Raw genomic sequence first — 18,012 nt, 5'->3', positions numbered from 1 at the left:
GTCAGAAGAGATTACTTACTCAGAGAAAACTCACTGTAAACCTAGCTGTACTGTGAGCAACCTTGGCAGTCCCATTCCCATCTTTACTGGGTGTCCTGTCTGATATCCTAATCCCAAAGAATCACAACAGATTCAGAGATCAGAAGCCCAACAAATCTGTACTCATCTTCTACCTCCAGTGCTGGGAATTTCTTGCTTCCATTTTAACATTAAAGTTGTAAGTAGGCATGCTCAGGCAGGTTTAATTATAACTTCAAGATGTTACTACCCTCATCAACTGCTTCTCAGCTGGATTTAAGTCCCAGTATTGCCCTACTGAGATGCTAAAATAAATCAGGAGAGTGCTTCCAGTCAATGTTTCTTGCAAAACCAGCCAGGTTAAATTCTTTACTTTTACCTAATCCAGGAGATCTGCACTAAAAATAGCTCACATAACTAATTACAGCATTTCCACTAAAGAGCAGCAAAAAAAGAGTGGCAACTTCTTACAATATGTCAAAAAGWTTCTTTTTATACCCTAAGGAACACACAGGGATTTTCTACCAGGCAGTTGTAAAGGCTCAAACCACTGGACTCCATTCACTATTTCACTTTTGGGTTACAGATGTACAAATCTTATGCCTGTTAATTTGTTTTTCACTTAAACCCATAACATTTAGTTCCATCCTTCTGCAATACAATGCAAACAAAAGGCTGCCCATTTCAAAGGGATTTTTCCTAGCAAAGCCCCACCACTGGAGATCTCACCTCATACTCCTCTTTAAATCCATAGCTGTCAGAGGTCTTCATTAGGTTAATATGCTGCAGGAGATCAGCCACCCTGATGGCAGGGTGCAGCTGCCCAGTCTGGTACGGGGATTCTGTGCCTTCGCAGAGATAACGAGGGACATCCAGGAGTCGGCTGGACTCTGCTGTTGCGCTGTGATTTTCATCTGTATTCACGAGAAATCAGCGCATTACGTAACCAGAGAGCAGTAACACCTGCTGCTACACATATCAACATCTATTTTAAACCTCTTCCTTCAAGAACATCTCTAACTTCTGACGTGCAAAGTACTTGCTCTCCAGCACATAAACACTGTGAAGTACATAAAAGAATTTAACAGCAAACAMATACAAAAGTTTGCAGTCCTTCATCCAGCAATAAAGATGTCTGAAGGGCATTTTATTTGAAGCTACAAAACTTTATGACATTAATGTACCTGGAAACTCCAGACTCCATCAACCAAAGTAACTTTTAAAGGGCTAATACATATCAGTAGTAATATTACACCTTAAACAATAGATTACAATAATTTCGTAGTGGTATCAGTACATAATTTGTCTAAAGCCAACAAAGAATTGAGAGCCCAGTAAAAAATAGAAKCAATTATGCCACCACTTCAGAATACCACCTCTGCTTAGGAGGATGGATCAGCACCACRGAGTGGTCATTTTAACTCAGGTCTTTTAATAGAAAAATGAAATCTGAGTTGAGCATGCTGATTTCAGTCACAATTTTTGCCCTGTGTAAACAAAGAAGTTTTTTCTAACACTCTGTGCRTAATCAAAACCAAATGTCAGAGCTGCATAAGGTGATCACATTTTGTCAATCCCCTCTGTGAAACAGTTATTTTATTCAAATTAGAAATTATCAGATTAAATTAATTTGTAGAGGAAGAAAAAYTTGAATCTAAGTAGCTACTGAAATGAGAAGAAGGTAGCCAAGCCCTCCTAAAMTTCTTTGAAATCAGCTTACCATTTTCCTTGCAAAGGATTGAGACTAGGAGGCAAAAAAATGAACTCTAGGAAAAAAATGAACACCCCAAGGGTTGGATTTTGTACAATTACACCAAAATGCAAACTCCCTTTATGCCTTCTGAAATCAAATCTCCTGAGAAACCTGACTCTTTGAACTGTCACGCAAGTAGCTAATTTCAGTACATTTATGCCTCACTAACCTGCCTAACAACGTGAGTGACATGCAGCAGTCACTTTTTATTGTAGTGTTACCCATACTAAATCACAGACATTTCAAACCACCTCAGGATTTGTAGTTCTCCCCATTCCTCACAGAATACTTACCAGTAATAGGCACTTTAACCCATTGAAGCAGCAAAAAACAATGAGTGAACAGAACATGAGAAATTTATTTCAGGACTATACATGAAAATGGCTAAAAGAAAGTGACATTCAAAGTTGTTAAATCTTCACAATAGGTAACAATGAAAGCCATTTAAAAAATATAAGGGCCACATTATTAYGTTATCAGTGTAATGATAGGGAATTGGGAAAAGCAAAATTGTCATACTAACTTAGTGCTAATGTACATAGAATGGAGAGCAGACTAATAACCTATACATGAAGAAAAAGAAAACCAGTATTGCTACAAAGTAATACAAGTTTCATATAAAAGAATGTGTTCTATGATTTAGGACCCATAAAATTTTTTGCTTCTCAGCAGAAGAAAACTCTTTTGTGATGCTGGGCCAGGCAGAGGCTATATGAAGACAAAGYAGGCCAAATAATGCAGTTCCAAAGGAACAAGCTTACAGGTACTCAGCCTGTACTACATGGAGCTTGTCCACTTCTCTCCACTGTTGCAGTCCACCCAATGAAAGATATTACCTCTTCCAACTATCAATGRTTCGCTTATAGAAGGAGATTATTGTGCCCAGAACAGCAGTAGCAGCAGATAGAAATGCAGACAGGAACTATTAAGCTGTTCCTCAGTTAATTCCTCWCCAGTGGTACTCACAGCTSTCTGTWASTGTGTCTGCCACAGCAGAAAATACCATGGCAGTCTGGCMCTGAGTGGAAGGTACCACAAGCACTTCACAAGCACAGGATCAGATTTATCAGAGTTATCTTGATTATTTGGGAGACAATGCGAAAATCAACAAGGTGAATTGAATGGTGAATGCCACAAGAGCGTGTGTTGGAAAGGGAGGCCAAATATATAACTACAGAATGGAGTAATGGACTGGAAAATGGTAACTGTGATTTTAGCAGGTAACTCAATGCAAGTCAGCAACACGAGCACAATAAAAAGGAGAAAATACAGTTCAGTTAGCAGAAACAGTAAAAGTGGGGCATGGGGGTACCTATTCCACTCAGCTCAGCATTAAGACTTCTTCCAAGAACTGTACCTGATTTGGGGCACTGCAATTTAAAATTCAATCTATRAGTTGGAAAGTTGGAAAGCATTCTGAGGAAAATAATGACAACAAATTTAGAAAACATCAGCTACAAGATGATGACTGAAAGAACTGGGTTAAACTCAACTAAAAGAGAGATAATTAAGGACACATGAGCCTTTCAATGTGTAAAAGACTTTTTGAAAGGACAGAAATGTGCCAGTTCTCCATATTTTTTGTGAGTTTCTCAAAAGGAAATTGCTCAATCCACAGCAATGAAGATTTAGTCTAGATTAGCCTAGTTAGGAAAAACTAGGGGGGAGCATTAACAATACTTAGTAGCAACATCCAGTTAATAGCAATTAATGCTCAGAAAATTGACCTTTGGGTCCCAAATATTACTAATATGAATCAGAATTTATCTTTTATTTGGGAAGACTCTGCAYTGGAACATTGCACCACAAGAGAAAAATTCTGTTCGCTAAAAATTTTTAACAGATAGTGAGACAATCTGCATCTGTATTATATGTACAGTGTCCCTCCTCAAAACAGAAAGGGGATTTAATTGCCCCCAGGTCCCTTTAAGCTTTACTTCTAGGAWTCTAATTTTCATCTTATCTATATTCACACCAATTTCCTTATATTTGTCTTTCATTCTGATATAACCTCAGCAACTGACTGAAACTCAGTGCTGCACATTGTGTTTATCCAACCAAGAACTTGGGTACAAATTATACTTTTATCTTCTTATTTAAAAAAAAAACAAAACTCTAAAACCTGCATTCTGTGTTAGATGCAGCATAGATATTGAATATCCAATGAATATCCATTTCAATGTATGTTCTTCTTTTTAAAGTAAGTATGAAGCTGAAAAATTTACAATTTAATGCCAATTGAATTATGCAATTAATACAGGTATACACAAGTACTTGTTCAGAACATGCAAAGAAAGCTGTTGTTTCCTCTTAGATATTCTGAAAGTTTTTCCCTTTTCTGTTCTTCTTTTCATTCTTGTTGCTTAGAAAATTGAGCTTTGGGTACCAAAAAGTGCTAATGTGGACCTGAATTTTATTTCTAAATATATCTTAATAGACCTCTAGTTTCACATGTCAGTTYATTGGAACTCAGTTTCAAAGCTCTGGGGAGAAAAAACTTAGTATTTTCCATTTACTTAACTCCTCATTTACTTTTCAGTTAGCAGTGACTAGGAATAACTACTYAATGAGAACACAAAATAATTTTTATTCTAAAATTGTTGTCAGTTTAATTCTGAACTGATGAACTGAGTGTAGAATTATTTTCTGGCAACAGCAGTTTTACATAAAACAAGCTGTTTCAACGTTCAACCATGCAAGGAGACAAAACTCATGCAGGAATGGATAATGAAGGACTGGGGTCCTCACCTAACACAGCTGTCGGCACAAGTGGATCATTGGGCACTGTAGGAAAACAAAGCCCATGAAGAGTTACATTACCCTTAATTTGTGTACTTTTAAGAATAAAAACAATATACTTCAGAGTATAACCAAGTGATAACTAAACTCCATYGATTTTATTACAAGAGAAAACCAGAAGGAATACACAGTTCCAGAAAGCATCCTGAATAGAAGAGGAATGAAAGGCAGTGATTTCAGACTTCAGAAATGTAAYGAAAAAAGCAAAGAGATCCTAACTGAAATGAAATAAAGACATAACATGCAATTTAGTTTTTGAAAGGGATCCTCCTTCACTATTGTTTTTTTCACTTCACAATAAAGGTTCACTTTCATAGAACTCRCTTCTTCCCTTTTAAACCCATCCTCTCATGTAATACTTGAACAGCTAATCTAAAAATAAAACAGTATTTCTATAAGGTTTTCCAGGTAAATTAAAAAAAATAATATACATTTTTACCATTAATAGCTTTTTTAATGTGCAGTACTACAGATTGCTCTTAATGACTATAGGAAAATCACAGACACACAGATGCAGATGTCTGAATAAAATCCATAGAATTTTATCTTTCATTATCATAACCAGAACCATGCAGAGATTAATGTGCTGTTTTGGACAGAAATGGCAGAAGCCAGGATTTGGTTTTATTCCAATCTGGAACAAAAAATTATAATACCAACATGTCTGTGACKGAATTAAAGTCCAGTTCTCAAGCAATCTGCTTGAAAGTTTGTCAAGCTTGAAAGCTTGGAAGACTCATCTCAGCACAGTGGTCAGGAGAAACAAATTCTCCAACACACACAAAAATCACATACCTAGGATGTTAAAAACTGGTGATGTCTGACTTCTTTGCCAACCAGCCAGGACAGCTGTGGTGGCTGGAGTTCATGGGGTCATGGATCACATCAGTCCATGTGGAAGGCTGCCTGAGTGCCTGGCAGMTCTGGCTCACTAACAGCCATGTAATTCCTGATGAATTCTTTACCTGGGATCCACCATCACAATCCATATCAAACTGTCTCTGCAATCCTACCTCTGCAATGCCAGTAAGACATCAARCTTTGGAGAATTTTCAAACTGTTCCAGCCAAAACTGGGTAGAAAAACTATTAGGCTGATACTAAATACCCATTCATGATTGGTTATGAGACACTTAAAGTGTCATCCCTTTGCAGTKTGGTAAGCTTCAATAAACCAAGCAACAAACTCCTCCTCTAAAATCYGTTTCCCTTACAACAATCACAAAACAACTTAAGAGCCTTAAGGGATGTATTTTGCTCAAGTATGGTAAGCAGTATGGGAGACGAGAAGAGACATAGAGTGTCATTCCCAAAAAATGGAAATTCAGAAGCAGCTCAGGCTGCTCAGATCTRTTTGAAACCAAGCCACAAGTCCATGAAGCTGAGAAGCTCAGGTGCTCCATGACAGAATTGTATCCCTTTGTAACTTATACACCAGTTTTGAAATATTCAGTCTGCCAGTGGAGTATCTTGCTTTTGGCAAGCTATAGTGTAGCTGCTGGGAGGCAAGAGTGCTGAACAGTGGAAGCTATAACCCTTAACTGTCAGAAACCCAGACTTTTKCAAAACCAGACAGTCAGTATGTCTACAAAAAATGAATACAAATATGGAACAAATTTGCAGATATATTAACAAGCTTGTTCCTAAACTTCACAAACAGCAATGAAAATTGTCAGTGTTTCCTTCTGTTGTAACATCCTTACTGCCAAAAAAATAGAAATTAATTTGGACTTCATATTCACTGCAGACATGGTGTTACACAGTAATTTYAAATAGCCTTGTGAGGGAAAACTCAATTTCAGGTTTTAACTAAGATATCCTAGAAGAATAATACTTTCCCTAAAACAAATATAGTTGCATAGTGAAAGCACATGCAAATATTTGATTAAATAATTAGGCACATTCTAGTAAGGATAACATACAAACATTCCTACTCAATCTTTTGCTTCACCAGCAAAAAGGAAAACSCAGGAAAACCCGGAGCTTAAAATACAATTTTCCTTAAAAAGCAGCACTGTTTTCTGTGTTTTTCTATTCACCTTCACTCTGGACTATCTACCACTGTCTACTTACATCTGGGGCTGAAGTTGTGTGAGTCCATAAAGGTGATTGACAGGGGATCCTCGGCATGCAGAGTGCTCTGGTCGGCGTAACTCCTGTCCATGGCATTCACCATGTGCGTCATCTCCTGGCGTGTGGTCCCCATCGCATCCTTGCGCTTCTTTGCAAGTTTGCTGCCCAGCCAAAAAGAAAAGAAAAAGTAAACCACCTTAATATTTGGTGAACACTGATGTCGCCAGTGATCATTCTCTATAAYCCTGAGTGACTGGAAAGTTTGACTTATTTTCCGGTCTACAATTTTTTCCGGCRTGTGATTGATAAAACTATGCACCCTGCTATGAAACAGTTATGGCCTTGTGCTTTCTGTACAGCTCAAATGCTGTAATGAAAGTGCTTACTTCTGTACCCTGGTAATACATTTTTTTTTTTCCTGTGGAGTAATTACACTAATATAAACAAATTAGGGAATATAATTACATTTAAACTGAAATGACAAATAAGAAGCATCTGTGCATGCAGTTTTATCAACCATCTCAGTTTAAATATCTGTTTTGATTTTATAAACGGATAATTCATTCCCCTTGCTTGCCTTGTTGTGAAAAAGTCATTTAACCTAAATTACTTTGTTAGTAAAAAAAAACTATAAAGTAACAAAAGAAATGTAATTCAATACATATTTAAAATACATTTTGTGCTAAAGGTTCTGCTGCCCATTCAATATACAAGATACAAGAGGATACCACATTATGTTCCTGATACTTAACTCTGGTTCTTTGAAAAACAAAACCGCCCTCATCCTTCTACCCTTTTGTGCAGTTTGGGAACATTGCAATTTTGACATTACCAGTCAAAAGAGTCTTACACTCTCACTGTATCACAGTTAAAGACCAACCTACTCYGTACAACCAAGCCCTTCCAATTAACAGCCAATGCCCTCAAAGTTCTCACTTCAGAAATGTCTCACATTCTTCCCTTTTGATAAAGAACTGGAAGTGATTCTCASTGTCTCCAGAAGCCAGATGGAAGCAAATAATATATTTTAATTATAACTTAAAGCCTACTACACTTAAAGCATATATTTCAAGTAGCAGGAAGAATGCAGAGCAGCACGATGTGTGCCTTGGTTCTGCAGAAACCCATGAACTTACCCATAGTAACACGCATTAAACTGTTCTGAAATGGCCCTGTTTTCATCTGAAGCCATGACTACAATCCAATAGACAGCCAGCCTGCTTAGCTGGATAAATCTGACACCATATGGGAGAGACACAATCATCACTTAAGATACTGAGTTCTTGAAAATGTATGTTTAAAACACAGCTTATCTTCATAAGCTTTTTCTGCATAGAATACCATCAAATACTCTGTTAATTGTTTAGACAGCATTTATCTTACATTTCTCTTGACTAAAAGGACTGCCAACTTTTAATTCTGTGCACGTTCTAAGAGCAGACAAGGACAATATTAGATACTTATTACATATTAGAATATTAGATGTTAGGAAGAAATTCTTTAATATCAAGCTTGTGAGACATTGACACCAGTTGCTCAGACAGGTTGTGGAGTTCCCCTCTCTGGATRCACTCAAGGCCAGGCTGGATGGGGCTCTCAGCAATCTGATCTGGGAGGTTGGAACTAGATGATCTTTTGGGTCTCTTCAACAYAACCTATGTTGGTATTCTAAGAAGAATATTAATCTAAATTACCCATCCATTTACTTGTTGAGTCCTRGGAACATCCACCAGCAAGGACCTACACTGTTCTCTAGGTCAAGAAGTACTTCACACATGTGCATATATAAGAAAATGTTACAGGGCTGTTTCTTAAGTTAATCTTGGTTCATGACGAGAGACCATGATCGAGAATATGGATGGATAAAGCCCCCCTACAGATAATAGATTCTTCCACCAATCCACCAATCAGATTCATGTCCTTATTTTGTCCCATTTCCTGCCCCCACTTATTGTCTTCCATCTATGGATGGAAAAGTTGAAAAATTACTACTCAGTGATACTCTCACTGCAAAAATTCCAAAGGTGGTCTCTAAACCTATCATTTTTTCATCACACTGTTATGCACATAAGGATTCTGTATCAGTTGTTAAGTAAATAATAAAAAAAAAATCTGTTGGATGTTCCCCCTAAAATGCTTTATTTTATACATTTACTCCACACATTCCTTTTAGCTTAAGAGGAGCTGGYTTAAATGATACTCTGGTTGAACAAACGAAGACCAAAAGAACTTCCAAGAGTGAAACTGCTTGAGCTTTATAACTGGTTCCCGATACTATCAAAGCCTTCGCAAAACTAGCATTTCTAGTTCAAAGTAGTTTTTTAAGTTTCAAAGCCTTTCAAACAGTCTCTATACATTGAAGATCACCTTTTTCTAATGTCACCTCAGAAAAGGAACAAAAAGACTATTACATCTCTCTACGATATTAAGCTTTTCTTTGAAGCATCACATTGTAACAAAACCTGCTAGCTATGCTAAATAAACCAACAGCTATTAAGGCTTTCACGTTATTAGCTTATTACAGTAACTACTTTCTAATTCTTATGCTCTGCTTCAATGCCTAAAAGGGCCTATTGTGCTGTAGCACTGCAACCCAAAGTTGCTGGGAAATGGGAGGACAGCTTTATTGTTCAACAGCTCCTGGCTCCCTTGGGGTTTGATGACTTCTTTTTCTTTTCTTTTCCTTTCCTTTCCTTTTTTTTTTTCCTCTCCTCACTCAGCTAAAGGCACATGCAATMTATGCTTTGTGATAGTTAAGCAAATCATTAGGTTAAAGAACYTGAGGTTGACAGAGAGTGTAAATGATTCTCATTATCTGCTAAAGGATCCAGTTGGATGAATCTGCACAGGTGGGTGTTACAGTGGTGGGAGGAGAGAGGTGCTCCATCATAGGATGAAACAATGTGGCTAATTATCTTGAGTTGAAGCAATTGTTGTTTAACAAGGAAATTATAATTTATCACAATAAATGAGACAATGGCAGTTAGCTAAACCAGCTTACCTAATCTTTTATTTTTAAGTTTGTTTAAAGAAGCCAACTAATTCTACCTAAAAATGTGGAAGAGCATCATTATCAGACACCATCAGCATATCAAAACACTCGAGTGCTTCCTTMGAGCTCCTCTGAAGTCAAGGGCTTTATGCATTTATTTAAAATGAAAAGAAGTGTAACTGCTTGCTCAATCACAGACAGTATTGTCACAGTCCTCACAAAAACTCATTTGGTCAACAAGTATAAAAAAAGTCAGTTTTGCTTCAATGAAGCAAAACTTTAGACAAACTAATGTCATAAAATAAGATCCCCACATTAAGATGTGTATGCCAAGCACCTCAAAAGGAAAAGAGGCAGACCATGAAGTACTCATAAAAGTTTGGCACCTGCCTAAAACCTGCACAGGAAAAGTGGTGCGTAAGATCACTCCTGAACTGATACGATAAGAAAGTACAGTTCGTGATTTACAGGCACATTTCACTAACTAGAAAATAGGAAGTGCTTTTTTCCTTAGTGTGATGTGTTGCTGTGAATCATAATGCAAATTAAATTATGATTACAATAAACTAAAATGATAGTTATGAAAAAACTGTAGCAAAAAGCGAAAGTCTCAATATACAGTTAGAAATACAATATCCCTTTAAAAAAAAACAAAACAGGGTAAGAATAGCAGGAACAATGATAAGAACAATTTTTCAAGCCTGAGGACCATGAAAGGTAACTATCAATAAAACTTTGCAAAAATCATGGAGACTGTTTTTCTTTTTTAAAAAGGGATACTGCATCTTTAAAACACGTAAAGTAGTAAGTCACCCGTATTCTACTTACAGATAGTAGGAGTAAGAATAGTAGCTCCTCCTGGCAAGCAAATCACAGACAGTGGAAAAAGAGAAGCAATGGTGAATGAAAAGCGTGACTCTGTCACATCCATTAAAGCAGAGAAATGTGCGTTTAAAAAAAAAGTTGAAAAATTCATGTTTCTTTGGTTAGCACTTCAATTTGCTCATGCACAAACTAGCCTTATTTTGCCATGCAATTAAAAACAAAAMAAMAMAAAAMAAAMMAAMAMAAAAAWYCCCMAMCMAAMMAAAAAAAACCCTAGCGAATAAAAATGATTTTTTTTAGAAAGATCACTTGAGAAAATTACATGCTGAGATTTCACTTATTGCCAAAAATTTAGAAAATTAAATGGATTGTGTAATTTCAACATGCAGTTCAGCATAATATAATGATTACCGCCTAGATGTCATGACAAATGAACAGCTGTGTACAAATCTTGTGCAGCAGATATGCTTTTTACTTTTCAGTCACAAAAAATAAAGGATCCATTAATAAATACATTTAATCAGRAAACAACTTCTTCTCATTCACTTTAACATCTTTAGCAGTACACAGTTGTATACATCTATGTTTGTATCCATACTATGTGTAGCTATATGAGCACACACATTTGAAGGAATTCACTTTTCCAGCAGACACGTGTGTACTGGCATATACACCACACATTTCCTGGATGCAAACATATGCTTTCTATTTTAAAATCTTACAACTGGAAATGCTGATGTAGTCATGCTAAGCGTTAAAAACATGGAAGGTAAACAAATGGAAGGAAATGGAGGACATTTGGAAATAGTCCAACAATGATTTTGAAAATAAAAATGGCATTGCTTGTTAAAGATGCAGTATCCCTTTTCTTGGCTGGTTTGATTACTCCAGTAAAAGTCTGTAAAAGCTGTTAAGAGCTTCATTCAGGAAAACTTCAAACCAATTTGTACAAAATGATCAGGCAAAGCCTAAAAAAACTCAAGCTCATGAACAAAACTGCTTAGTACTCCATTTTTCAATAAAATGTAATGCTGCATTTAATCAGTTTGAGATAGCAGTGGCAGTGCATATGACTTAATAAACCAATAAAAATGCAGAAACCATTGTTTTATTGACTTTTCCATCTAATGATCTGTGGTCAATTCAGGTACCAAAAGGGATACTACATAATGGATCACTGGATAGGTACACTACAGAGGATGATTCAGATGGATCGGTTTTCAGTCCCACCACAACTAAGTGAAGTGTGTTTTTGTATGTGTGAATGTGTCAGAGTTTTTACAGCTGCTTCTGGCCTCATGATATGAATTGCCCTGATTCACTAGGTGGGCTGATTTAACTCAGGAACACCGTTTTTTCTATGCTTCTTGTAGGAGAGCTTGACTAAAGCTGGTATTAAAAAATGCCCATTTTCACTAAGGGCAGAAGGGGAGAAGAATGGCAAACCTACAACATACACACTAGACAACCAATTAAACTATTGTGATGAAAAATTACCAAACATTAAAGAGTCATTAAGCAGGTTAATTTCTCACCTATTTAGAATACAAAATAGTGCAGGAGTTTAGAAATATTATGTGCTYTAGAATGATGATAATTCATAAGAGGATACTGTCTTCACAGGTTCAGGAGGGAAGAAGGGAAAAGGGGAAATTAAAAAATATCACTTCACTGATTGAATTAACTCACTTTGGTCAAACAATTCAGTAGTGAAAGTATGAGCCTAAAAGGACTCTGARTGGAAGAGGCAAAAAGAATAGGAAAAATGAATGTAAGAATTTGTTGGCTTGTTTGTTACCTGCACAAGCAGTCAATCACATCTGGAAGTGACTGACCCTCTACAGTGTTAGACGGTCTCTCCCACACACAAACACACGTRCACACACAGAGAATTTTCTATTAAACMTAAGGGGACCACTGTATCACACACTGATACCTCCCAGCACATACCTTGCTACAAAGCTACAATACAGAGATTTCCCCCTAAAAGCTGAAAAACCACTTCTTTTTTGTTTTTTGAAAGYCGTGTAAATAAAGAAAACTGGCTGACTGTATGGTTTTTTTGCATATGATGAGTTGGACCTTTTGCATATGTGTTAATTCTCAACCACAGAGGTAAACAACGGAGGAAAGTAAAAGCACTTTTGGGAAAAAATCACATATGTAGCTAACTAACACAGAACACTATAAGCATACCTAATGTTTCTAATGCAGACGTTTCTTCTCCAAGTTATATATCTCCAGGGATAATCGTAAAAAGGCAATAAATTAAAAAAATCTAATGCAAACCAATAATCATAACATATAGAACGATCTTAGGTACAATTTTAACTTTTTTCTTAGTCTTTAGAAATAACAGCAAGCCGCATTTCAGAGGAATATACGCAACAATTACGAAAACACTTTCTATCAATAACTTCTGCAAAAGGCAAGGGAACGCAACGCACACACCGTGGGAAGGCAAAGGGCTCGTTCTACCCAAGRGGAACCAGCTTGTGCCACGCGAAGGGGAGGGAGTGCACGGAGAGAGGGGAATTCGTTTCTCTACTGCAACTACCACAGGGACATATTACAGACTTTTACATCAGGTTAAAAGAGTTGCAACTACTGGGAAAGCTAGGCTTTGAAACACTGACCAAGCAATAGGATAGCACAAGTTACTACGGGTAGGAGGATTGGGATGCGGGGATAGCATTGAACAATGCCAGAAGATGGCGATATTGCTTACTGTCTAAGAAAGCACTGAAAAAAATTTAAATTCACTCAAATTAATACACTTTTAAACGATTTCATGCACTAAGGACTCACTAGATAATTTTACAGTGATGTGGTATGACTTTTAAGAAAAAACTCCAGGTTTACAAGAGCATAAATAGAGGTATAAAATTACACTATATTGCAAGTTGGGTAACATATATATACAAATAACTCGTTAGAGCTGCATAGAGAAAATAATATTCATTAAGTGGCTAAAACATGAAAAATGCAATAAGCTACATTTTTTTCTTTGCTTTAAAGAATAAAAAAGACTCAGTGAATTTCAATTCTAACCAYTTTAATATTCTGTACATTCTTCTATCTCCAACTTAAAAATCCTTGGAAATAAATAAGTATGAGAAAATGTATAGTAATCGCATCTTAAATTTAAAGAAACCCTCTCTTTAAAGACATCCTAAGAATCACAGCAAAACCGAAAGAAAATATGAAGAACTAATTCAAAAACCAATGTGACCTACCAGTCCTAAAACTTTTTTTTTTTTAAAGACCTGTAAAAAACATACTTTTAAAAAATTGTTTGATAGGGAGGGGGGAAAAAAGATCAATCAACACAGATCACTTTCTTACCTTTTTTTGACRATCAATACGACAACAAGGAGAAGTAGGATGAATACCAGAATTCCAGCACTAATTCCTGCTATTTTCACCACTCGATCTGTTTGYTTAGCTGGATCTGGAATCACCTCAGGTTCTTCTGTTGCTGCTGCTAAATGAATCAAAAAAAGAAGTTACTTAAGTGTATAAGCACTAAAGAAAAGGAAAAAATTTTTGGTATAATTGGTAATTTTTGAATATGTTTTTGTCTTAATACAGTARTCAAAATACAGATACAGGCATCAAATGTTTAAACATCTACACATATATACATAGACACACCATAAATTTAACAGAACTACAGAATAAAATTAGTTAAAAGTGACCCACAAGGATCTCAGAGTACAGCTCTTGGCTCTGCACAGCACCATCCCCTAAAGTGATGTGACCCTGTGCCTGAGAGCATTTTCCAAACACTTCTTGAACTCTGTCAGGCTGGTGCTGTGACCACGTCCTTGGGGTGTCTATTCCAGTGCCCAACCACCCTCTGGGTGAAAAACCTCTTCTTCATACCCAACCTAAACCTCCCCTGACACAACCTGAGTCYGGTCCTGTCACTGGGCACAGAACCTTGGGTCCTGTCACTGGGCACTACAGATCAGTGCCTGCCCCTCTTCTTCCTCTCATGAGGAATTTGTAGATTGCAATGAGGTCTCTCCTCAGTCTCCTCTTCTCCAAAGCAAGTGACCTCAGCCCCTCCTCATGTGGCTTCCCCTCAAGGCCCTTCACCATCTTCGTTACCCTCCTTGCTACAGAAAATCTACGTCTATGTATACAGGTGAATGTGTTTATGCAGCTGGATTCCCAAATAAGTTACTSTATTAAAAAGCAGAAGACCAAGCAAACACAATCTATTGACTAAACATMATTTAACTATCATTTAACGCTTTTTTTCCCAGATATTAAATCTGGAATATTAAACAYTGAATGTTAAGAAAACACTTATGCACAAACAGCAAATAAACACATTTTTCCAAGCCACAATCTGCACCTTAAACAGCAGTACTTCTCTCCTTCACCCAGTTTCAGTCCACCTTTGTATATTAATTCACCTTACAGCATCTGGTCTGTCTGAGATCTGCATTCCACTGGGAATTTTGATTCTCTAAATAAGGTCATTCACAAAGCCAAGCCTAAAGTCAGCAGTAGTTTTATTTCTGTTTATAGGCCCTGAAAAAAAACCCACAAACCACTGTTCCAAAGAGAGATGAAATCACCCCATAACACAGCTGAGTGGGCCAAGGCTACAGGTTACAGCAGGGAGAAAAAGAATATACATGAAAGAGCACAGCCATTCAGTCTGCACCTCTTTGCATAACAGCCTGGTGTGCAAAGGATCAGGAACATGAGCTTTTCCAGCCTGGTAAAAATATGAGAAATACAAATAGGTTTCAGCCAGGGGTAAAATCCCATGAGATGTTTACTTGTAGAATAAAAAAATGGTGTTCCAGTTCTCTAGTTCCTGCTTTCTAAGGCTTTCCTTTCCTCACTGGTGTGAAGAGGCACACATCCTTGCTCTCCCTGTGTCCCTTCTCTCACTCTCCACCCGGCATACAGCAGATGCCATTTAACCTCTMCCTGTGCAGCAGCTTCATGTGGAATAGTTACAAACTGTTGGTATCATCACGCCTATGTCACTGCACAGAAATGTGTGAAATTAGGATGCTTCTCAGYAGATCACCAGAAGCAGCAGAATGAAACCAAGGTGAAGTCATATGAGAGAGRGAAAGGCTACTGCTCTCCTGAAAATCCACTCCTTTCACAAAGCCGSTGTAGTCATTATCAGGGATAATTGGTATCCAATACTTTCTGGGTTTAACCAGGTTACTCCGATCATTTCTATTCAGGTGCCATTGCAGGAACCCAGATTACCTTTTGAGGGAAGGATGCTGCTGCTGTTTAAAATCAACTCTTTATTACTTTTCTCTGTAACCTTCACCTCAGCAGTACCAGAAYGATGTACTAACAACTTACCCTCAGAAAAACCTTCTGAGTTAGGAACGTGCTCCCTTCCAGACACCCACACGAAAGCTAGACAGACAGTGAGAGATCTAGCAGTGCTTTAATCGTAAAACTTAATCATCATCATAAGAATTCATCATTATAATCATCTCTCTCACCTACAGCTTGAACTCTATCTGCTGAGAAATGCTAAATGCTTCCTTCTCTCTGTAAATACACGCCTGCATGCACACTTGCATACATAACCTGTGAGGACTGAATGCTATCTATTTTGTTGGTATTATGCGTGTTGYTGAGGTGCTAAGGGGTAAGAATTGGGATCAGGCAAGTGGTGTGTGCATGTACAACACACACGAGCTAGAATGAATGTCAGACACATACCTGATTCTGCCTAACAGGAAATGAGGAAATGACTTTTGAGGCAGAACTGGAAGATGAAGGTATTCAACATTCTCAGTGCTTAAAATTAATCAGCTCCCAGTCTGRTATTAGCTGGGCTGGATGTGACAAATGAGAATGAACATTTGATAAGCAGTAGAGCCAAAAGGCCAATCAGTAGAGTCAAAAGACAAATCCAGGCTAAATATAAATGGCTTTATATGCCAATGRGGAAAAAAGAAATCATGTTTGCTGTATGGARTAYAGAGAAACAGCAAGGACACAGGAARGGTAAAGAGGGAGTGTGCAGGAATGGGATATTTGCTGTGTCTGGAATTGTACAACGTGAGCGCAGCTGGGCAGCTCTGACCCAGCAAAGGTAAGAACTACTCAATCTGCAAAATAACTGAGGCTGGAGCAAGAGATTCAGCTGTGGGGATGGAGATTTAAGGCCAAGGCTTTGAGAGATTTGGAAATACGAATCATAGGGATTGGATGTGACCTGGAGATGCACTTCAAAACCTGAGGGCTCAAAAACATATCCAGAAGCACAGGCTTTGAGCTTTGATCAGGACAGTGGTATTTTCAAAGGAGTATTTAGTGATGAGAGAGTAAAGSGGAAAGAATGATAGACCTGTTTCACATTTCCCTGGAGATAGATAAGGACCCTTATAACTTGACAGAGCAAGCTGCAATACATATGCTTCTCAGAGTCATGTTTAATTACTGCATGGCCACACACACAGTTGCTTCATTCAGAAAAGGTACTTTAGARAAACAACTACCCACATTTCAGAAAATCTGAAGGAAATGCTAGTGAAGGTGTTTACTTATCTGGCTAACTTAGGCACAGATGTTCTATTACATACTCTCTAGGAAATTATTTGGTTTGGATAATCAGTAACTTCCACTGTTTCCAACACCAGTGGAAAGCCAGAAGGATATCAACTGTTTGACCATTTTTCTTGTTTCCTTACATTCAGGGTTTTGAAGTAAGGGACAGTAAYTCATTCCATGAACTTTAYRGTTGCTTATGAGATAAAGTTGGTGYCCACTAGAAATGTACCCCAGAGWCCTAAATTAGTTGAGAAAAATGTCATTGAATAGTTATACACTAAGCAAGTGTATAATCAGTGGGTGAGCTTCCTATACCTCAAATGCTAAAATCTATTGGCAAAACGATACCTGTCTTGCCAATATAAACAGAAAAATTGCTTTGGACTTGAATGAAGCCAGGATTACTTYGTGTATATTTCCAGCAATGGATAATATATGCATGCTCTAGACTGACTGCTACATTTGGGGACTATATGAAAGCAATCACAGATATAAATCATATTGTAATCCATGTGCATTGCACGCAATGATGATTTTGAGGAAGCTATTGAATGTACAGAATAATACAATGAAACTTATGAATTTGAAAGCATTTCATATTATTTGTGTTACAACTTTGACGGCTCAAAGTATATTGTAATAGGTAAGTGTGAGCTGACCCATACACAACCAGAGGGAAAGCCAGAGAAACCTTGTGTGTACATGTCAAACCTACACCTATAAAAGTGAGTGTGTCCTGGCTGCTGAGTGCACAAGGACTGCTGCAGCAAGTAAACGTCTGCTTACTCCGAGAACTTGCTTTTTCTACCCTCTACAAGACAACCAGGATTTAGTTCCCTGAAGTGACTCTTCTGTAGGCTGAACTGCTGATTTTGTCAAAGTAACTTAAGTAAACAAAGGCCTCACCAAGGACAAATCTTGCCTAACCAACCGAGTGGTGTTCTTTGATGGAGTGACTATAACAGTGGACAAGAGAAGARTTACAGATGCCATCTATCTGGATT

At 37.5% G+C, this 18,012-nt stretch overlaps 1 protein-coding gene across 4 annotated transcripts in view; it reads right to left on the bottom strand.

Moving 5' to 3' along the window:
* Nucleotides 1-18,012, bottom strand: part of PTPRK (protein tyrosine phosphatase receptor type K) — a 384,925-nt gene that overhangs the window by 22,962 nt on the left and 343,951 nt on the right. The window contains exons 14-17 of one of the 4 annotated variants that reach the window (XM_057363581.1): nucleotides 13,805-13,940; nucleotides 6,643-6,803; nucleotides 4,520-4,555; nucleotides 748-932 (exon numbers count right to left, since the gene is read on the bottom strand). In XM_057363581.1, the coding sequence (XP_057219564.1) occupies nucleotides 748-932; nucleotides 4,520-4,555; nucleotides 6,643-6,803; nucleotides 13,805-13,940 (518 nt within the window). Of the gene's footprint in view, nucleotides 1-747; nucleotides 933-4,519; nucleotides 4,556-6,642; nucleotides 6,804-13,804; nucleotides 13,944-18,012 lie in introns of all 4 variants that reach the window. The other 3 variants (XM_057363580.1, XM_057363583.1, XM_057363582.1) reach the window with 3 other exon arrangements.

The sequence above is a fragment of the Malurus melanocephalus genome, unplaced genomic scaffold (genome assembly GCF_030028575.1).
Source record: "Malurus melanocephalus ecotype Western Australia unplaced genomic scaffold, MMel_1.1 scaffold_29, whole genome shotgun sequence".
In the NCBI taxonomy this organism is placed as follows: domain Eukaryota; kingdom Metazoa; phylum Chordata; class Aves; order Passeriformes; family Maluridae; genus Malurus; species Malurus melanocephalus.
This window is presented reverse-complemented; position numbering and strand designations above follow the sequence as displayed.